Raw genomic sequence first — 23,675 nt, forward strand, 5'->3', positions numbered from 1 at the left:
CTGTTTTGTACTAGTTTTTTTTCTTACATTTGTTCTGTTGTCCTTTCTAGACTGTATCATGTACCTAGTTGTATAAATACTTTCTATTATAAATTTCTCAGTGTATTAGTTCGCTGTAATGCTGTGTAAATTTTTTGAATTAATAAAATAAAATAAATAACGTCAACCACCACCAATTTTGAACCATTTGTTTCAAAAATGAGACATTAAAAGAAAATAGGTATCACGACGGTAGTGTTGGCTGTATCCCGCATATGATTATTAGATGTTATTAGCAAGTACAAATTTCACCCAAAAATAGCTATAGTTTTTTTTTTCAGTAAAAATCATGCTTTTAAGACAGCTGAGCTGAAGTGTGCGAAAGGGAAGCCATCGCGTATATGAACATCCCATAAGTGCGAACTAGTCAGACTACAAATTGTCGGTGCGAGTAAAAAAAATTGCCATGTATTTTTAAGCTAAGTACTTTTCAGGAGACAAATAAAGTGTTTATTTCCCTGTTCGTAATGTATATTTTGCACTTGTATTTTTTTATAATAGGTTTTTACATGAACATGAAGAGAATATACAGTTTTTCTCGCTAGATGAGATGTCATGTCTACGCTAGCTAGACTATGGACAAAAAACTAAAATGAACAGTATCAAGATTTAGCATTTACAGTTACGTAAATTATACTATTTTAATTTGACTAAACAAAAAGCGTTTAAGAAAATTGATAATTGTGAACGCAGCTTACGGACACAAAATTTTGCGGATTTTATTTTCGGTGCTACCCACCGCTGCATTCAAATAATTATATCAGAACGGATCCTCTGTAACGGTTTACACGTACTGGTTTACGAGCCATTTTTTAAATAAAGTAGATTCCAGTGAAATTACATTTGTTACAGCTACAATGTCGTGCAGTGTGCCGGATTGTAGTGAGAAGAGATCAAGAAATCCGAAAAAATACTCATTTCACAGGTAATTATGATATACCGAGCGAAATTTTCTTAACGTGATTTTGTCAGATTAGCAACATAAAGTGTAAGAAACAGTTCATTGTAAGTTTTTCTTCCGTTGTGTGCTAATATTTGATCATATTAGTTTGATTTGATCATTTTAGTCAATAATTTAGAATAATTTGTGTAAAAACATAAAAGAACTGTTACTTTACGCTAGGGCTTGTCAAAATGTTCACATGACTGTATCGATAACATTATTTCTTCACAAGGCATCAATAAGATATTACGAGTAACGTTTATAACAGACTTAAAATAACCTCCTTTTTTTTGAAGGCGGTTAAAAAACAAACGTTTCTTATGGAACTTTTTATGACATAAAATCATTAAATAAAGCTAAATCTGGTATTTTTTATTAGATTCTCAGACCATTTGTTTAATGATAATTAATATCGAACGAACCATTATTATGAGCGTTTTACGTTTTGTTATCTGTCAAGCTACTTAAACACGCTCCATCCAAGGTCAAATTACTTTCCCCACTAGTGGATAAAATGCGTTTTTCCCCGCTTGTTTTAAAGGACAACAACTTTCCGAGCTAGTGAGGGGAAAAGATTTTTTCCCCTCACTAGCTCGGAAAGTTGTCGTTTATCCTTCAATACAAGCGGGGAAAATCGCGTTTTATCCACTAGTGGGGAAAGTAATTTGACCTTGGATGGAGCGTGTTTAAGTAGCTTGACAGATAACAAAACGTAAAACGCACATGATAATGGTTCGTTCGATATTAATTATCATTAAATAAATGGTTTGAGAATCTAATAAAAAATACCAAATTTAGCTTTATTTAATGATTTTAAGTCATAAACCTTAAAATTCCATAAGAAACGTTTGTTTTTTTATAATGATGTTAAATATAATTCTGAACGCACAAGTTGAGTCGATGCAATTTCAAAACGCATCGTTGACATTTCATACATCAAAAATGTCAACATTGTCAACAATTTTTTTACTTAAAACCTTTTCTCATCGACTCGCGTAAAAATACACAACTTCCAGAGTTTTCTGTTATAATATCGTGAAGAAATGAGTGATTCCAGTGATGAAGATGATCTAACACCTGTGGATGTTGCACTTTCCTCGCTATAGTGAGGTGAAAAGTTTTGTGTTACACACGGGCGCAAATGTATTTTACTTCTCGTGTGTAGAAACACTCGCTACGCTCAGGATTCTATTTTAGAACCACTCGCTTCGCTCGTGGTTCACCTATAGAATCCTTTCGCTTGCTCGTGTTTCAATTCTACACTCGCGGGTAAAATACAACTTTGCACCCTTGTATAACAAATAACTATTATATCACAGTGCAAGTATTATTTAAATACGTCATAATTTGATAGACGTTTGGCAACAAATCCTGTTAATATTCCAGTAATGTGACTGATATCCCAGCCCGTTCCTTTGCAGGTTTCCGACGGACCCTGAATTACGGCGGGAATGGTTGCGTGCAATTACACGAGAAACTTTGACCCCAGCTAATTCTTCTCTTGTGTGCGGCAAACATTTTGTCCCAGAATGTTTCCTACCAACAGCAAAGAGGAAAATCCTGAAGAGGGGCTCGATCCCTACTTTATTCCTACCTGTAAGTATGCATACCTACTCATATACCTATAATCACTCATAATAAAAGTATCTTTTACCTCGTATGAGGTCCATAAAATGTGACGTTCTCAAGCTAAAAGTACCAGTTTATGCTTATGGATTCCGAGATATCAATGATTTTATTTTATAAATCAAGTAGAAATTGTCGAAATTTTGTTTTGTCCAGGAACAGTCTCTTGATACTTAAAATAATCATGTGTATTAAATAAATGTAAATATTAGGGGACATCTTACACAGATCAACCAAAAATAGATATAACTCCGTAATAAATGGATACAGTCTAAGGAAAAAACGTGCCTCGAAAATCACGAAAATTTGATTCTCGATCAGATGGCGCCACTAGCTTTGGCCTACTCTCGTATAGAGGGCGTTGACGGTTTTGTTTGTTATTTATAATTTTAACGCATATCAGTGAAAGAACATGGGTCAAACTCGTATAAAAAAAATTGATGCAAATAAATAATCATTTATCCATGTTTAAATACATTTTGTCGTATTTTTATAAATCTTCATTTTTAGTTTTAAAGTGTGTCGATAGATGGCAGTGAATTTACAGTGGTTACAAAATTTACTATGACAGTAGTACCGCTCTATCTTATTATATCCTCTTTGGATCAACCTAGCCCCAAACTATAGTCTGTATCTTCAGGTATTTAAAAGAATGTAAACAAACCACAATTAAGTATTTTATTGGGCAAGAAAATTCTTCAAGTCAGTTAATTTAACTCGAAATGCCAAAACTTACAGAAGTTTCACTATGATTACTTACTCAACGTAACATAATCATAATCATAATAATTTATTTATAAAACCAATTTACACACCAATTAACAACGAAGCTGCTATAATCGTGCTATTTTGTTAAAAGGAATATATCGGATTGTATTGTAATATACGCTACTACTTCGCCCTAGTAAAGAACCTAAAACAAGATCGAATATTTAGCCATTTGAGGGTAGATGAAAACGTTACACGATTAAGGCCGTTCCATCGGTTTTCCGCTGTCACTGTCACATTTCGCAAGAAAGAACGGGAAAGATAATGCTCGCCAAGTGTCAATTTTGATCGAATTTTGTCGATTTTTATTTATTTTAAAACCGTTACCTTACAATATCGAAATTCGAAAGCTATGAAATTACAATTTAAGTTAAGATTGTTTATTCTTCTTTTTTTGTTTATAGTATCACATAATAAATAACCGAGTAAAGTTGGATTAAAAGTCCGAGTTAGAGGTTACTTTGGGAATTAATTGTATCGAGCGAAGTGCCATAATTCGTGTATCGGAAGCTATGTTATTAAAGATAATATAGTCAATAACTACATATATTTTTTTCACGTCTACGTCACGTCACGTACTAATATCAACGCCTCTTAGAAAAACATGATCATGTAAGGAGATTTTTCGTCTTCTGGCTCAGGGAACCGCCTTAAATGAAATAGGTTAAAGCCAGAACGATGAGGGACAGATCCAGGCAGTTTTATATTTATTTGGTTAACTGATAAATGTTTCAAGTACCCGAAAATTTAAAAACACATTGTTTATATTTATTTAGCTACCTAAAGATACAGACTACAAGATAAGCAAAGCTTGTACTATGGGTGCTACGAGTACGGTGCTAGACGACGATATACATACTTATATAGATAAATACATACTAGCTATTTTTTTATTATTTCTTATTGTACAATAGTATATGGTCATTTTATTAAACACTAAGTATAAAAAAATCAAAATTACAAACTAAATTAAAAACTAAAATTAAAAACTAAACTTAAAAATAAACTATAAATAAAAAATTTGCTCCAAATCAGTACCGTCTATTGGCAGCGTGCCCAGAAGGCTGGCAGCATTGCCACGTTGTATGGCAACGCTGATCCGCTGTGCTAGATGTGAACCAGCCCTCTGGTCACGCGTCAACTCTACTAACCTGCGGCTACATTCCTTAAAAACTCTATGGGCACTTTTCCCCCCAAGGCCCCATAGTTTCAACCCCAAACGGCTCAAATATGCAACCACTATTTATGGTTGCATACTTGCGCCGCTTATACATACTTATATACTTACACAGAAAACCCCCATGACTCAGGAACAAATATTTTGTGTTCATTACACAAATAAAAGCCCCGGGATTCGAACCCAGACCATCGGCTTCGCAGGCAGGGTCACTAGTGTCACTGCCCACTAGGCCAGACCGGTCGTCAAGTTAATTGCAAAGTTGTAAAGTTGCAAATTTCCTCAGCAATTTAAAAAAAACACGCTTAAAGTTTAATGACTGACTAGGGTATCTCATTGTCGGTTGTCCTTACGATCGGCAATCAAATACCCTAGTCGTTAAACTTTTTCTTTAGAAGGCACGATATGAATAAATGTATTTTTAAACAGTTATAAACTATTCTTCAATAAATACTCAAATTTTAAAGATGGGCAGCACCAGTCTCTCTCGCTATACCGTAATTTCGAAAAGGAATTCGTATAGGAGGTGCAAGCGTTATTGCTTGCCCTTAGAGTTGGTCAAAGACGCCTCGTCTTATTAAGATGTGCTATGTGACAGACAGAGAGACGGACAGCGGAGTCTTAGTAATAGCATAGAGTAACTTATACTAGAGCGGTACTGTCATAGTAAATTTTGTAACCCCAGTAAATTCACTGCCATCTGACGACACACTTTAAAACCAAAAATAAATATTTATAAAAATACGATAAAATGTATTTAAATATGGATAAACGATTTTTTTATTTGCATTAATTATTTTTATATGATTTTGACCCATGTTCTTTCACTGGTATGCGTTAAAATTATAAATAACAAACGAAACAGTCAACGCCCTCTATACGAGTGTAGGCCAAAACTAGTGGCGCCATCTGATCGAGAATCAAATTTTCGTGATTTTCGAGGCACGTTTTTTTCTTAGACTGTATCCATCTATTACGGAGTTATATCTATCTTTGGTAGACATAAAAATGTAATACAAACAACAAAGAAAACAGACATGTAGTACACAACTCTACCATATCTTTTTAAAAGGCATAGGTATATCGATAAATAAAAAACCGGTAAAGTGCGAGTTCGTTTAACTCGCACACCGAGGGTTCCGTACAACCTTTCAATTTTCTCATGTAAATGGAATCACGAAAGACTTCATATACTAAGCGTAATTGTGTACAGCGCCATCTATCGGCAAATTGGCTAACTAATTTGCGCGGCCTGTATGTATGTTGGTTTTTCAAGGATACTTAAATCTTATTGTGAAGAGGTGTTGTTTTTTAGCTTTTATTTGACTAGAATGGATGTAGTTATTATTATTGAACCCACTTCACTTCAATGAATAGTAGATTGTTAACCAAGGGTTGAATGGCACCCATTTCTGTCGAGGTAGTGTAATAGTCCGAGACGGAAATGGTGCCTTTCATCCGAGTTAAACACTCTACTTTTCATATAGCATGCGAGGAAACAAAACAAGACAAGGCAATTTTGCAAAATCAGTAATTAAAGTACCTAATAGACCTACGGCCATGATTTTTTTTCCTTAGGACTTACTTGCAATCGGAGACTTTTCATGTGTGAAGATAAATAACCCCTAGCGAAAAACATTTAGATTGCAATATTTACGAAAACACACATATTTTAACAAACTGCAATTTTAATTGTAATTTTAAAATGATTTGTTCATTATAACACGTAAATCAGCGGGATTGCCTCTTACTTTTTAATTTTTTACTTTTTCGTTCTAAAACTCCCGAATAGTCAATGGCATCCCAGTCATTTAGCCAACATAGTAAAAGTATTTAAAAATGTAAATATTAAATTACAATTTAATGAATAAAATGAGCAATTTATCTTATATTTTATTTTATTTTTATGAATATAGTGGTAAATAACTTTAAAACCCATTTAATATTGTACAAACGTTTAACTGTGGCTCTAACGGATTATGTCTTTGCTCATTTACGCAAGTGTAAGGTTTAAAAAATATATATTTGGTGTATTCCTTTTGGTTCCCTCCTTATAAAATCGAGTAAATACAATTCAACAAAAGAAATCAAGAATAATTGATTTTAACAATTTACTTACATCATTTTTGATAAAAAACAATTCAATGCAAAATTAGTAAAATTAGAACAATTACCAATTGTTCCAGGCGAGGAAATAAAGACACTATTTTTCAATTTTGTTTCCACCCAGTTGCTCGTCGGAGGGGGACGCAGAGGAGTACACCACATTTCAGCACTAGAGCAGAAACGTATCACTTTCTGCGCACTTTTTAGAACAACAACGACCCACTTTCAGAGCATGAGATATGAAAGTTTTTTTAAATGCATGTTCTATGACAGAAACAATTTTGAATATAAAACATTGTACTATTATTACCCAAATATGTATGTATGTATGTAAACACTTTATTGCACATAAGACAGGTTAAGATATACAATTAAACAGAAAGTATACAATGTACAAAGGCGAACTTATCCCTGTAAGGGATCTCTTCCAGTCAACCTTATCGTCTCAATGAGTATCGTTATTTTTGTGTATCGTATATTTATAAAAACAATATCGAATATTGCCTTCGGAAGCTTAAAACATGCTTGCTGTAAGAAAAACGCCTCTTCTTTGACAGGTGTTCCGTACCATTCAGACAACTTATAAAGAACGGTTTTTCAATATCCAATATTAAAGAATGTACCATATTCAATCAAAAGGGTACTTATTGTCGGTTGTCAATAAGGCGCTATTTCCATACAGCTTCAATTTGAAATCAACCTTATTGACAAGCGACACAATGTGGGACCTTTTGGTTGAAAATGTCACAAATAAACGTGTTATAATGATGAAGAGGTAAGTAATAAAAATATGAAATATGTATACTTTTCGTATTCTTACATTAACAGTAGGTTTTTATGTTGATTACGACGTTTAAAGGAAACTAATATTAACACTCATCAATAAGTAGTCATGAATAAATTTAAAAAAATTGGAAAAGTAAAAAGCACTAGTTCGCGAAAACCAACTTTCCGCACGCTAAACAGCTACGTAAAGTAGCAATTTTTGAGCAACTGTATTAAAAATATTTTTTTAATACAGTTGCTCAAAAAGTGGTGGTGGTCGCTTTCAGCTCGTGGCAAGATACCTCAGTACTAGTGGTAAAAAGACATTCTTTTCACACTAGTTGTAAAATGTACTATTACATAATTTAATGTTTATTAATAACCACTTTGCCCTACGGCCTACGCACATATATCGTACAACGTTTTATCTACGCACATATCGTTAGTTCTCTAAAATGCGTTCAGAAACCGTCCATATAAAAATCTGTTTTTGTTAACCTATTACAAGTTACAACTTGTTGCTACGAAGGAGCGGCGCTTCCTGTCCTGATACAGGTATAATACTTAATAGGAAGTCCCAACCTGCTACCTTGTAATGTAACATTTAGTTAATGTAATAATTTTCATTTTTTTCATTTTCATTATATACACAGGCATCAGAACCAGAATCCAACAGCCCGATAATAAACTTTCTAAATGCGGACTGCAGGCGACGCATCTTAGACTATTTGCCAGTTCGGGACCTCATGCGGATGGAACGGACCTGCAAACTCTGGCAGAACTCAGTGCTTGATCACATATCACGTAAGGAACGCTTTTTACACGACTATCCATCCATACTATAATTACTATTCATACTAATCCATACATAATATTATAAATGCGAAAGTGTGTCTGTCTGTCTGTTACCTCTTCACGCTTAAACCGCTGAACCGATTCAGTTGAAGTTTGGTATAGAGATAGTTTGAGTCCCGGGAACGACATAGGGTAGTTTTTATCCCAGAAGTCATCCTTTAAGATGGTTAAAAAGGGAGGTGGGAATTTGTATGGAGAATCGATAAAAAGCAGATAAAAAAAAAATAAGCTACCCAATTTACTATTCCACGCAGACGAAGTTGCGAGCAAAAGCTAGTATATAATTATAATGTAATGAATGCGAAAGTGTGTCTTTCTGTCTGTTAACCTCTTCACGCTTAAACCGCTTAACCGATTTAGTTGAAATTTGGCATAGAGGTATAGTTTGAGTTCCGGAGAAAGACGTAGGATAGTTTTTATGTCGGAAATCATCTTGAGATATTTAATGAATTGCTTGATAATAGGGTAGTTGACACATGTTGAATTTTATAACTTGAAGTGTGGGGCGTTAAGGGGTATATTAATTTTCCGAGAAAAAATACGCGATTTTTGTTTCGCCGACAACGATTCGCCGACGGGTTTTTTGGCCGAGTACCGATTGGCAGAATCTCATTACGCATAATAGGGTAAAGGCACCAGTGCTCAGGCATGCACCAGTGGTCAGCCTTTCTTGCTTATTTTTGGCTGTTATTATCACACCTTTTCTAATTTTCATGTCAAAAGTAGGTGATATAATAGATTGATAAACTATTGCAGGTGCAGACGCAATAAAAAAAATTTGTGCATGGGCATTTTTATTTTTAACCGACTTCAAGATTTCAAAAGGAGGAGGTTCTCAATTCGGTTGTTTTTTTTTTTTTTTTTTTTTTTTTTAATGTTTGTTACTCCATAACTCCGTCATTTCCGGACCGATTTTGAAAATTCTTTTTTTGATTGTAAGTATATATATACAGATTGGTCCCGTTTTTGTCAAAAAGCAGTTCTGATGATGGGATCCATGAGGAATCGAGGGAACTCCTCAATTGTGAAAGGCATACACATAGTGATTTTTGTATTTTTATCAACAAATCCAGCATTTCCATTTTAAAAAGTGACATTTGATGAAGTGGAACTGCTGATGATGATCAGAATGGAACTCTTCAATAACGCATAGTTTACGTTTGGCGATTTGTCCTCTTCTTTATGTTTGTTAAGCAACATAAGTTTTTAAGACATATTTTTGTCAAGCTCGAGTTCTGATGATGAGACCCACAAGGAACCGAGGGAACTCCTCAAATGTGAAAGGTATACATATAGTGATTTTTGTATTTTCATCAACAAATCCAGCATTTACATTTAAAAAAGTGACATTTGATGAAGTGGAACTGCTGATGATGATCAGAATGGAACTCTTCAATGACACATAGTTCACGTTTGGCGATTTGTTCTCTTCCTTATGGACCCTGACCCAAACTTGGACCCGGACCCGGACCGAACTCTGACCCAAACTTGGACCCGGACAGCCGGACACGGACCCGGACTCGTATCCGGACCCAGACCCGGACCCGGAAATGCTACTAGGAAAGTGGGTTAGGTGAGTGGGTGGGTTTTGAACTGCGATTCTCACAGAACAGAACTGCTATCAGAAAAGTAAGTTAGGTTAGAGCTGTGACCCTTACAGAAACGAAATGCTATCAGAAAAGTAGGTTAGGTTAGGTTAGAACTGCGACCCTTACAAAAACGAAATGCTACTAGAAAAATGGGTGGTTTTACCTCCTTTTCTACATAATTAGGCAAAAGATGCTGTCTTTTTCATTTCATTGTCTGGAATCTTAGAGTGCACCATCAACAATAAGTGAACTTTCAGCGGCATCCCCCATTGAAGTCGGTTTTTTTTTCTTAAAAATTATTGAAAAATAGATTAATTTTTAAAAGAATTGTCTAGCATGAACCACAACACTACTTCAAAAAAGTGCTGTCTTCAGACATGAAGGATCATGACTGTGATATGCGCCATTTTTTTTGGAGTGTCATATGGTATTTTGATAAGTCGTTAAAAGCCGAATTATGATATCTTGTTAAATGAATTTGGACTGCATCACATGATTAATACTTATTCTATCTGAAAAAAGTACAAAATTAATATAATCCCTATAAAAGTAACATTTTTAAAGCGGCTGACTATTGGGAACTACTTTTTTGTGTGAAATCCAATAGTCAGCCTCCCTTGGCTGACTACTGGGTTTATGGCAATAATTTTGAAAAGGTAGTAAACCCAGAAGTCAGCCGGGGGAGGCTGACCATAGGAATCGGAACTTTTTTTTATTTTCAAATGAAATCTAAGTCCTTAAGCCAAGTACCTTTAAATATTTACATTATTATCATTTTATTTGATTGAAATAAGTAACTACCCAGTAGTCAGCCTGTGGCTGACCAGTGGACATTGACATCGCGGAACTCAGAACCCACTAATCAGCCGTTAAAATGGGATGGCTGGGCACTGGGTACTTAAAGGCTGTATATTGGTACACAGAGGGCTGATTACTGGCAAAAAAGCACTTTCATTATATTTAATTAAATATTTCCATAAAGCAACATTTAAAAACGTTTTATTCTTTACAAAACTTAAAGTATATGAAATTCTTGAACAGTAAAAACTTTAATAATTCTTATAGCTCAATTAGTAATCAAATTTATCAAATTAAACGATCTTGAACATAGAAATTTCGTAAAAAGGCTGACTACTGGTGCCTTTACCCTAGTCGTTTGCAAGAGTAGTCAATAAACAGAGCATTGATACGCATACTTACTTTTGGTAGAATAACCATTTAGAAACTGTCATAATTATACCCGAGAAACCATTGGTCGAAACACAATATAGTAGGAGATACGTTATATATGGTCGACCTTCACCGATGTCTGACGGATAAAACTTATATTTTATGAAAGAAAATATGTTCCTGAATATAAATAAATAGGGTTGCCTAAAGAAATATGGTCAAGGCTATATTTAATACATTTTTAAAAATATTTTTTTCTTAAAATTTCACCGATTTGTCTGACGAACGAAATAAGTACCAATGGAAAGTATACAACTTGTACAACATAAATAAATTAGGTTGCCTATGTTTTTCCGGTCACTATTATGAGGTTGCCTTGTTTAAACATGTGACTAAATCGATAATTGCACCCATCTGTCTGACGCTTGAATTATATATCAAAATAATGGTAATTTTATTGTGAATACAATGGTATAGGGTTGCCTGCAACAATCCGGTCACAATTAAGGGTTGCCAGGCTTTTAAAGAAAATAAGAAGAAAAGACTTTTAGCGATAACTCATAAACGGCTTAACTGATTACGATTGTTTTAACTATTTTCGAATGTGCTTATTAATCACTATTTTTGTGATTTTTTTCATAATTTTTGGATGTATGGTTCGAAATTTAAAAGGAAAAACCCTTTTTTTCCTTTCTAAATAATTATTTCCGAAATGATTCACTTTATCAAAAAAAGTTGTTAAAAGACCCCTATTTATTTTGAAAGACCTATCCAACGACACCCCACACTATACGGTTCAGACGATAAAAAAATTGTCACACACGTTTTGTTTATTTCAAAGCGAATATTTCCGAAAATATTCACTTTATCAAAAAAAAAAAGTTCAAAACCCCTATTCATTTTAAAATACCTATCCAACGACATCCATACCATAGGGATAAAGTGAATATTTTAGGAAATAATCGCTTCGAAAGAAACAAAATGTGTGCAATAATTGTTTTTATTGTTTTAACCCTATAGTGCTGGATATTGTTGGATAGGTCTTTTAAAATGAATAGGGTTCTTCAATAATCAATTTTGGATAAAGTGAATATTTTCGGAAATAATCCCTTCGAAAGAAACAAAATGTATGTGAGGATTTTTTTTCATTTCAAACCTATAGTGCCGGATATTGTTGGATAGGTCTTTTAAAATGAATAAGAGTTTCCAAAAAATAATTGTTGATAAAGTGAATATTTTCGGAAATAATCGCCTCGAAAGAAACAAAATGTATGTAAGGATTTTTGTTTCGGTTCAACCCAATGATGTGGGATGTCGTTGGATAGGTCTTTTAAAATAAATAGGGGTTTTAGAAAAACATTTTTTGATAAAGTGAATATTTTCGGAAATAATCCCTTTGAAAGAAACAAAATGTGTGTGACAATTTTTTTATCGTTTGAACCCTATAGTGTGGGGTGTCGTTGGATAGGTCTTTCAAAATAAATAGGGATCTTTAAACAACTTTTTTTGATAAAGTGAATCATTTCGGAAATAATTATTTAGAAAGGAAAAACAAGGGATTTTCCTTTTAAATTTCGAACCATCCATCCAAAAATTATGAAAAACATCACAAAAATAGTGATTAATAAGCACATTCGAAAATAGTTAAAACAATCGTAATCAGTTAAGTCGTTTTTGAGTTATCGCTAAAAGTCTTTCCTTCTTATTTTCTTTAAAAGCCTGGCAACCCTTATTTGTGACCGGATTTTTGCAGGCAGCCCTATACCATTGTATTCGCAATAAAATTACCATTATTTTGATATATAATTCAAGCGTCAGACAGATGGGTGCAGTGCAATTATCGATTTAAACTCACATGTTTAAACACGGCAACCTCATAATAGTGACCGGAAAAACATAGGCAACCTAATTTATTTATGTTGTACAAGTTGTATACTTTCCATTGGAACTTATTTCGTTCTTCAGACAAATCGGTGAAATTAAAAAAAAATTTTTTTTTCAAAAATTTATTAAAAATAGCCTTGACCATATTTCTTTAGGCAACCCTATTTATTTATGTTCAGGAACATATTTTCTTTCATAAAATATAAGTTTCGTCCGTCAGACGTATCATTGAAGGTCGACCATATATGACGTCATCACGTATCTTAGACTATAGGTCGAATGTTCATTGGCATTGGCATATTGATTAGCAGAACTTCTCTCAGCGATCACTCCGCACCGCACCCATGGTCCGATTTGAGTAATTCTTTTGTTGTTTGAAAGAAGTTACCTCCGAGGTGTTCCCATGATATTTTTGGTTCTGATCTGATGATAGAATCCATGAGAAATTGAGGGAACTCCTAAATTTTTAAAGGCACGTGTATGGTGATTCCGGTGTTTTCTAAAGTAACTCAAGAAATTCCTTCCGAAAACCACCAATTTGATGCATTGCAACTGACAGCCATACCACGAGTTTGTGACTACATATTTGCTCGTTGTTGTCTCAACCTCTTGTCTTGTCTGCGAATCGATAATCTGCTGAAAATTTCTCGGAGAATCATTAGGTACCCTGTCTCAGGACTTAAGGGTCCCCGGCAAGCTCGGTTCTCCATACAAACGTAGTTCCACTCTCATTTTAAAACAACTATCTAGATTCTGAAACTTTGTACTTACAATAGGATAAGATATATCTGTGTCTGTAATTAGTTGTATGTAGCTTCAGATACAGTAGTTAAAAAAATACAGCGATTTTAAATTATTCATACAAAACTTGTTTTTGCTCTATTTCGTTTGTTTTATAAACTTGAGCTATATAATCTAATTACAGACCTAGATTTATCTCATGTCATTGTATGTGCAAAGTTGCCAAAGTTTCATTATAATCCAACACGTAGTTTAAAGGATGGAGACAACGACCCTGTACAGTTACTGCCGATTTAAAAAGAATAAAAGTGGAGAATTTGCAACAAGAAGGAGTAAATGATGAGTATAGGAGTAGATTAAAAACCGAATTCAATGGTATGGATGAGATTAGTGAGACTGAACAATTGTGGAATAGTTTTAAAAATAAAGTAGTAAGTGTGGCAAGTGAAGTATGTGGAGTGAGGAAGAGGCACAAAGGAAAAAAGGAGAAGAATGTTTGGTGGGATAAAGAAGTGCAAGAAGCTGTGTGTAAGAAGAAACAGTTGTGGTTGGATTGGTTAGCCACAAGAGCTAACCAAAGAAATCACACGGCTTCATATGACGAAGTCAGTGAAGCGAAAAAGGATTATAGAAGAATGAAAGTTTTAGTAAAGGAATTAGTAGACAGAAAGAAAGACGAACAGAAAGATAAAATGGAAGAAAGGCTGTCTCAAGATTTCCAAACAAATATAAAGTTTTTCTGGAAGTCCGTTCGTTTAGCCAGGGGTAACACCCAGAGTTCTGAGCTAAAGTCAATAAAAGACAAGAATGGAAGATTAGTGAATGAGGAAGAATGCATCTTAGAAAGATGGAAAGAGTATTTTGAAAGTTTGATAAAGAGGAGGCAAGCACGTCAATTTCGGAGTTGAATGAAAGCATTGAGAACGTGTCAGAGAACGAAGATAGTATTAGCATGGATGAAATTGTGAAAGCGTTGAAAGGAATGAAATCAGGAAAGGCTGCAGGATATGATAGAGTTTCTGTCGAGATGCTGAAAGCTGGACAAGGCATTGTAGCAAGTCAGTTGTACCGCCTTTTCAATATGTGCTTGAGAACCGGTCAAGTGCCCAGGGACTGGTGCAAGGCCGTCATTGTACCTCTTTACAAAGGAAAGGGATCACAACTGGATTGCAAAAACTACAGAGGCATTAGCTTACTCAGCGTCGTCGGCAAATTGTATGCAAAGATATTGATTGAAAGAGTAGTGAAAGAAACCGATGAGAAAGTATGGGATGCACAAGCGGGATTCCGAAAGGGTATGGGATGTACGGATCAAGTCTTTTCCTTGCGATGCATAGCCGAAAAGCATTTGGCTAAAGGTCAGAAGGTCTATTGCGCTTTCGTGGATTTGGAAAAGGCTTATGACAGAGTGGTGAGGAATGAACTTTGGTCGGTACTGTCGGTGTATGGATTGAGCGGCCGTCTCATTCAGGCACTGAAATCGCTCTATGAGGATTCCAGTGCTTGTGTGAGAGTAAACGGGTCGTACACTGAGTGGTTTAGCATCGAAAAGGGTGTTAGGCAGGGATGTGTAGCGTCACCGTGGCTGTTTAATCTGTTCATGGACAGTAGTTTGCATGATTTGAGAAATGATGAATGTGGGCTGAGAATGAGTGGGTTACCCGTCAAATGTCTTCTTTACGCTGATGACCTGGTATTGCTAGCGTCATCGGGTGAAGAGTTGCAGGAGATGGTAACTAGAATGCTTGGATCTTTTGAAAGGAAAGGAATGAAAATTAATGTAAGTAAGACGAAAGTAATGGTATTTGAAAAGGAAGAATATATGACAAACTGTGAAATTTTGATTGGTCAAGAAAGAGTAGAACAAGTGAAAGAGTTTGTGTATCTGGGAACCTTATTCACTAGGGACGGTAAGCATGATAAAGATATTGAAAGGAGAGTGAGTGCTGGAAATCGCGTGAATGGGGCACTTAATGCTTTTATGAGCAGCCAGAAGGTGTCGCAAAAGGCACGGTTGGCTGTGCATAGAGGGGTGCTGGTGCCTACACTTATGTATGGTAGCGAAAGTTGGGTATGGCAGAAGAGGCATCAGAGCCAAGTGAATGCAGTGGAAATGAGAGCGTTGAGAAGTGTGTGTGGTGTGAGATTACAAGATAGAATTAGGAACAGTGTGATAAGGGAAAAGTGTGGACTGAACGAAGATGTAGTGACAAAAATTGAGAAAGGTATGTTGAGATGGTTTGGACACGTGGAAAGAATGAGTGAAAGAAGGCTAACAAAGAGAGTGTATAAGGGAGAGGTAGAAACGGGAGTTGGAAGGGGCAGACCTCGGCGGACTTTCTCTGATCAGATCGGGGAAATCCTGAAGAAAGGCCAGGTCAAGAGCACCCTAAACCGGCGAGCGTGTATGAGGAATGTTATGAAAGTGAAGGAAGCGAAAGAGGTATGTCAGGATCGCAGCAAGTGGAAATCCGTGGTCTCTGCCTACCCCTCCGGGAAATAGGCGTGATTATATGTATGTATGTATGTATGTACGTAGTTTTAAAATGAGAGCGGAACTACGTTTGTATGGGAAGGTGCAATTCGGCCGAGCTTGCCGGGGGCTCTTAATGATATGTAATAATAAAATTCTTCTTTACAGAACGCCGAATTTTGATTCGGATATACAAAGATTTTAAAGAGGCTGTACGGATTGTTCCTGGTGGTTTTAACCCTGCCAAGGCCCCAGATAAATTTTTCGTTACGAAAGACAACGACGAAGTCTTAACTATCTTCATGGAACAATCGGTTGACTGGTGGCTTTCCTTCAAACTTTGGCTCAAAAAATTTGGACCTGCAGTCCGGAAGTTTGATGCTAACTGCCAATATTTTGAAGATGTTGTGGAGATCCTCAGGTACACCTGCCCTAACTTGGAAGTCCTCAGGGTATGTTCACATTTTTATTTATTTATTATTTATTTAATAAAATACAGAGTATTCTTAATTACTATAATCTTCGCCCTCAAAACTCAATAAAGAGTTTGACTGTGGGGTCATCAGTCTCTAGTTACATATATACTTAACTTAATTATATAGTGCAATTACTACAAAATATTGAGGTAGTGTATTTTTAACAAAGATTTAAATTTAGACTTCTTATTTTCACATCTTATGGCTTCGGGCAAACTATTAAGTATTATTGAGGATTTGAGGTTCTCGTTTTTAGGGTTCCGTAGCCAAATGGCAAAAAACGTAACCCTTATGGATTCGTCATGTCTGTCTGTCTGTCCGTCCGTATGTCACAGCCACTTTTTTCCGAAACTATAAGAACTTGAAACTTGGTAAGTAGATGTATTCTGTGAACCGCATTAAGATTTTCACACACAAATAAAAAAAAAACAATAAATTTTGGGGTTTCCCCATACTTAGACCTAAAACTCAAAAAAATTTTTTTATCAAACCCATACGTGTATCTATGGATAGGTCTTCAAAAATGATATTGATGTTTCTAATATCATTTATTTCTAAACTGAATAGTTTGCGCGAGAGACACTGTCGCGCGAGTGACTAAGACAATGAGTCTAAACCGACCAGGCATCGTAAACTGCGAGCAAAATCCATTGAAGGCATTGAATGACGTATGACAATCAGTAACAACCCTAGTACTTCAATGGATTTCGCTCGCAGTTTACGATGCCTGCTCACAACAGTTTAAATTCGAGAATGATAAATCTAAAAAAAAATATATGATGTACATTACCATGCAAACTTCCACCGAAAATCGGTTTGAACGAGATCTAGTAAGTAGTTTTTTTTAATACGTCATAAATTGTAAACCGCAATTTACCTTTCACTCACGTTTCACATAAAAAATACATTTTTTAAATTGTGTAATGTACGGAACCCTCGGTGCGCGAGTCCGACTCGCACTTGGCCGGTTTTTTTTCATTAGCGGGCGCCATTTTCAAAATTTATATAGCCTATGTCACTAACACAATTCGGACGAATTCAACCACATCTCATATGGGGACAGGACAGACGGGCAGACGGACAGACGGACAGACGGACAGACTGACAGACGGACAGCGGAGTCTTAGTAATAAGTTCCCGTTTTTACCCTTTGGGTACAGAACGCTGAAAAGTAAAAAAATCAACATGGTTTTTAAAGCGCTGATGGCCTAGCGGTAAGAGCAGTGGTGGGCAAACTTTCTTCACGAGGGGCCAAAACTTGAAGAAATTTCAGAGGAGGGACAGATTTACAGCAAAAACGCGTTTTTATTATATCGCTGGCCATATACTTACACATTTTTTCAAATGACGGTCGGCGGGCCAGATAAAATCCTTTCGCGGGCCGGATCTGGCCCGCCACTGGGTAAGAGCGTGCGACTTTCAATCCGGAGGTACCAATGAGTTTTTCGTAACTTACGAGTATGTACGATGTACGAAATATCATTTGATATTTACCAGTTGCTTTTCGGTGAAGGAAAACATCGTGAGGAAACCAGACTAATCCCAATAGGGTATAGTTTCCCCTCTGGGTTGGAAGGTCAGATGGCAGTCGCTCTCGTAAAAACTAGTGCCTACGTCAATTTTTGGGATTTGTTGTAAAGCGGCCCCAGGCTCCAAATAAAGGAAGTAGTCGTAACGTATAGACCGCGGGCCAGGAACAGATTTCCATGACCAATCGCCTCCCGGGCGAAAACTCGTAGTGGTTAATGGCTATGTATGATGAACCCTCGTGAGCGTCAGCTGCCGCTCCGTTGGTGGCCTCAACCCACCAACGGAGCGGCAGCTGACGCAGCAAATAAAGTCAATATTTTTTTTATCATCGCCTCCCGCTTGATATTTTGTCAGATGATAGTTTAGATGCTATTGCTAGTAAAACAAATCGTCAGCTGGCTGTATCGCGGTGGAAAGACCGTGTTACGCGTTTCGGTGGCTGCTATTCCTCAACCCACCAACGCAGCGGCAGCTGACGTTCACGAGGGTTCATCATACATAGCCATTAACCGCTATACGAGTTTTCGCCCGGGAGGCGATGACTGACGAAATTTGCGCCTGGCTCGCGGTCCAGTAGGTATTCGAAAATATGAGTAAGACTTACTGATTGCAAAGGCGACGCAGTAATGTATAGGTACTTACAGTCCAAAGTAACTATGCTGGTGCTATGTTCATGTTATGACCGACCATTAATTGTTGAAAATTACGACCAAAAATAATCTTTACTGATATAATTTTAGAATTTTTACGAATTAGAGAATATAGAATATAAATTACTTACACACGGGCGCCTTTTCCACTGTAAGGTCGGGCGATTCAAGCAAGCGATTTGAGTTGAGACTTGAGACCAGCTTTTTTTGAGAGCTTGCTGCGGACTGTTAAGTGACCGACATCCCCCATTTTATCCTACCAGTAGGTTATTTGTATATCCTAGCCTACATAATAACGCCTATAAATGATAGGTGTTATTATAGGCTATATATAATACGCAAATAGGATAATAATACCGACTTGTATAATACTTATATAAGAGTAATTTTATTAATAAATATAATTAATGCAAAAAAGTAAAACTCAATTACAACAAATACAATATTACCCCCCACTCTGATTATCCCCCGGACCAAATGTGCCAAAAATACTGGCGGCATTACCTCGCTGAATGGCCAGGGATATCTTTTGGACGAGGAAAGAACCAGAGCGAGGTTCGCCGCCCCTTTCCCTTAAGCGTCGCCCTATATCCTTAATAAAGAGTAGTTATTCACCTTTAAGAGTAATAAACATATTTTATTGTTAATATTTGTTTTCAGCTGATTAATTTACAAAAGAAGCTGTCGCACACCAGCACGCTGTACTTCCCGAAGCTGGCCCGGCTCGCGTTCCAAGACTGTGGGGTATGTTTGTACTATACTAGCCACTGCCCGCGGCTTTGTTCATGTAAAAGTCATTAAAGAGGTTAAAGAGGAGCATAAAGCCAGGGAATTAGAAGGAACTGAAAGATTTGGCGCGCCACGTGAAACTTGCGATGGAAGATGTGGTCGACGCGGGTGTCTCAATTACTTAGTCTGAAAATATCCTTCTATCCTTCCTTCATAAATCGAGTAATTTATCGTTCACTAAATTCACTCTTGCCCCTCACCTTTAGACTCCACATCTGATATAATCATTGTTTTTTTATGCCTGGTAGGTATATTATATCATATGAATAATATTATTGACGTGATATGTAGTCCGTGGTTATTGTCAATAGTTATGTCGGGCGAAAATTTTAGCAAAATAAAATGAGTGGAGCGTTTCAAATATTTTAAAATAGATGTATTTGTTACAGAAGATAACAGACGGTTGTGTCAACCAGTTCCTAACGAGCGACATGAACGAATTGTGCTTATCCCTACCAGCAGGCGAACACAAACACGTCAAAGGCAGATACCTACACAATTTGAATATTGATAAAATGAAGTGTCTCACATTAAGCTGCTTAATATCTGCTGCACATTTCTCCATTCTCCTTTCGTACGCGGACCGTTTAAAAAATCTAACTACTTTAGTCCTCGACACTACACTTGAAAGAGGAGTTAACAACAGACTTCATATGCTATTGGACAGAATGCCAAACTTAGAAGAGTTTTCTTTCTTAGTCTACGGTGTGCCGAATAATGATAATGACGACCAGCTTCGGCAAAGGAGTAATGTGTTTTTCGAGTCGGTGTGTCGACTTAAGAAGTTACGTCGGTTTAAGGCAGATGGCGTGGATGTGTGGGATGAGCATTTGGAAGCATTGGCTATGAATTGTAAGGATTTGTTGGCTGTGCGCTCGCCTTGCAACCGTAAGTTTTTTTATTATGACCCCTTAGACTAATTACACATACAGATAGTCCCCGAAACACGATTGATGTGTGCGTGGAACGCTCTTGTTTTGCACTCAGCAACACACACACATATATACAAAAATATGTTGCCAGTATATATTTATTTCCATCGAAGTAGGGAAATTGTAACATCATCCTTACACTTGGTTATTAATAATTTGGAAGTGTGTAGATTTGATTTTGGAGAAAAGCATTTTATGTTTCTTTTAGGGATTTATTGCATTTCAGCACTGTGAAATATGGTTTCAATAAATAAGCTGATACGTTTTTACAATTTTTTTATTTAACAAATGTGCATAAAATAATAAAAATCATTGTGTTGCTTTAGGAAAACTGGCATTTAACTGAAATTTTCCGAAATTTAAATCTAAAACGAACATTACACAAAATAAAAATAAGAAAAAAACTAAATAAATAATTAATGTCATTTGATTAAAAAACATTACTTTTAAAAATAAAATAATAAAAAATGTTAAAATATATTTTTCTATAATTATGCGTACTTCAATTAAGCGTATTCATTTTAGAATGTAAGTTTATGTCCCATGTGGAGGAAAAAATATTCACTACACTGGCAACATTTATAAGAAATGGCGGCTGACGAAAATTTGGATTTATGTATTTACGATTACGTAAAAATATCACACCAACGCGTGAAATGTAATATCAGGCGGTATGTTTTTATGATTTGATCCGTTGTGACACCCATTCAATGCACAAACAATAATCTTCCCTGTTTTTGATTTTTAAACGGGAGGTGTACACTAACCGATTTGACCTTTAGTACTGCGAGGACCGTTCGAATACGATGGCACGAGTGTGACGTGACGTCGCACTTGAAATGGCTTCACTACCGATGTACGTACTAGGAATTATGGATGGTACCTATAGAAAGGATGCCAATCTCTTATGGCAGAATGGTTGCAAAAGTGACCGCTTTCAGCTTTAAATAATAGTTCCTAATCTCTCCTGTGGCGCTAGTTAAGCTCTGGGACATGAGTATAACATGTAAGGCAACAAATAACCCGACCAAATTACGTAGGTTGTTTTTGGTAGTATTTCGGTGTATGATGGCGCCGCCTAATTACTGTTTTTTGATGGACACTTTTCATACATAGAGATTTGGCTCCTTTATATAGCCTCCATGCTAGGAATCTATGCCTTATAAATCTATGCATACAGGTATAACAAAAGTGGGACTTGCCGCGCTGTGTCGTGAGCTGGGGCCTCAACTCCGCGAGCTCAACTTAACTGGAAGCCGCCTTGATGACGACTCCATAGCCGCGTGTGTCTACGCTTGCCCGAAACTTGTGGTAATTCTATTGAGCTATATTAACACGATTTTCACTCATTGAACGATTTTCACATTTGTTTATAAGGATCACCAACAGAAGATACAATTTACATACAAGTATTAACTTACAAAAATGGCACATTTTTTATTGATCCCCCACTTACAGGCAATCACAGCATGCATTATTATATTAATTTAAACATTAAGTCAACAGTAACACCTAGAAAAAGACTTAGTAGACATTACAATAATTTAGAATAAGTATATAATACTAATTAACAAGACACTTAATAGTTAATATTAACAATAACTAAGGTAAGTTAGCCGAGCAACAATAATTTGTTTTTAAATAAGACTTCACTATCGTGAAACACATCCGAAGAAGGAACATTATTAGCATGCTTGTTGTATAGGCGGGGCGGGGCGGGGCTTGAAAGGGACTATTGCTTCCGCTTCGGGTTTTTTAAACATTTTCTACCAATTTCTTGGCAAAATAACATACAGTTTTTGGCGCCATCGTCCCAAGGATTCACGCAGGTAATTAGCATTTAAGAAAACGACTACCATCATCATCATTATTCATCTCAGCGTTATTCTGGATGTTTTTTTTTTCAAAAACTCCTATGGCGTCTTGGCGCCACGCCACGGGGACAGCTGCATGAGCCCTATGATTATGATATGACAGTTTCTCCACGTCTCTATTAGTTGGGCTTATTTTGAAAGATAATTCAAGAAATATTTTTTAACCGTATTTTTATAACATTTTTAAATAAGATTCATGGGTTAGGTAAACTTTCAATAAAATGTTTACAAACAATTTACTTAACAGCGACTCCATATTTGTAACTAAAATTGAATTGTCATTCATTAGTGACCATCATCCGACGCCGACGCGATAAGTAGCCATTGTTTTATTACACGTTTTCTTGATGTTTCTGTATTATGTTTCAGTGGCTGAACATATCCGACCATACCATTTTCAACATCGTGGTAGACCGCATAGCGGAGGCGCGGCGCGACATGCGCGCGAACTTGCGCGGGAGCATGTACGCCAGCGACAACGAGAACAATCTACGATTTAAGCTGCAGCTGCGTATTGACCATTTGAGGAGCTGGTCCAGGTTCCGCATGCCGCAGTTGTACCGTTACCCCCGTTGGTCAGAGGCATTGAATATATTTGAACATCAAAAGATTAGACAATTTAAGGTATTCTAATATAAGATTTTTTAATAAAATAACTTAATTATTGCGGAACACATATTTTACTAGGTTATTATGTATTGTAATTAAAAATATAAATTTTCCCTTAATTTAACTATAAATTCATTTCATTTAACTATAAAACTCCCGTGAGACTCAAACATATTCATTTATTTTAAAGCGGGTCACTCACGTATTATATTTGTACTTAGTCCGTGGTAAATTATTGTAGTTGTCCCAGTTCTGCCTTAGAACGTCACGAATTTATAAAGCTAAAAATAAAAAAGAAAACCTTTTTTCGGTGTGAAAAAATATATTTTTTTCAGTGAATTTCAGGAATTCGGACCTATTATTATATCTAAAATGTTAATTGGAAGTGTAAATTACTATAAGAAGAAGAATTGTTATGGAAAATGGCAAAAAATTGAGAAATTTACTTATGAAGCCATAACATATTTCTGTCATCCAAACAATGTGTTTGATTCATATAAATACTATTACTGGCATAGTATGTAATATTATGACCTGTTTTCCGGTGGAAAACAATATTCTTGTGACAATATACGAATGATAATAACATGAATAAGGTTATGATAACCTCAATAATACTGCGTTGCAGTAGGTACCTTATTTGTTCACGATCACGATTTTACTCTGATCGCCTTTCCAC

The 23,675-nt window shown here is 36.0% G+C and overlaps 1 protein-coding gene across 1 annotated transcript; it reads left to right on the forward strand.

Annotated features, from left to right (window-relative positions):
• The first annotated feature begins 896 nt into the window (after nucleotides 1-896).
• Nucleotides 897-23,020, forward strand: LOC134753798 (uncharacterized). Its single transcript, XM_063689740.1, has 8 exons — nucleotides 897-964; nucleotides 2,404-2,578; nucleotides 8,078-8,228; nucleotides 16,305-16,588; nucleotides 19,453-19,536; nucleotides 19,971-20,469; nucleotides 21,694-21,824; nucleotides 22,757-23,020. The coding sequence occupies exons 1-8, from the start codon at nucleotides 897-899 to the stop codon at nucleotides 23,018-23,020; spliced, it is 1,656 nt and encodes a 551-aa protein (XP_063545810.1).
• The last annotated feature ends 655 nt before the right edge of the window (nucleotides 23,021-23,675 follow it).

Source organism: Cydia strobilella, chromosome Z (genome assembly GCF_947568885.1).
Source record: "Cydia strobilella chromosome Z, ilCydStro3.1, whole genome shotgun sequence".
NCBI classification, from domain to species: domain Eukaryota; kingdom Metazoa; phylum Arthropoda; class Insecta; order Lepidoptera; family Tortricidae; genus Cydia; species Cydia strobilella.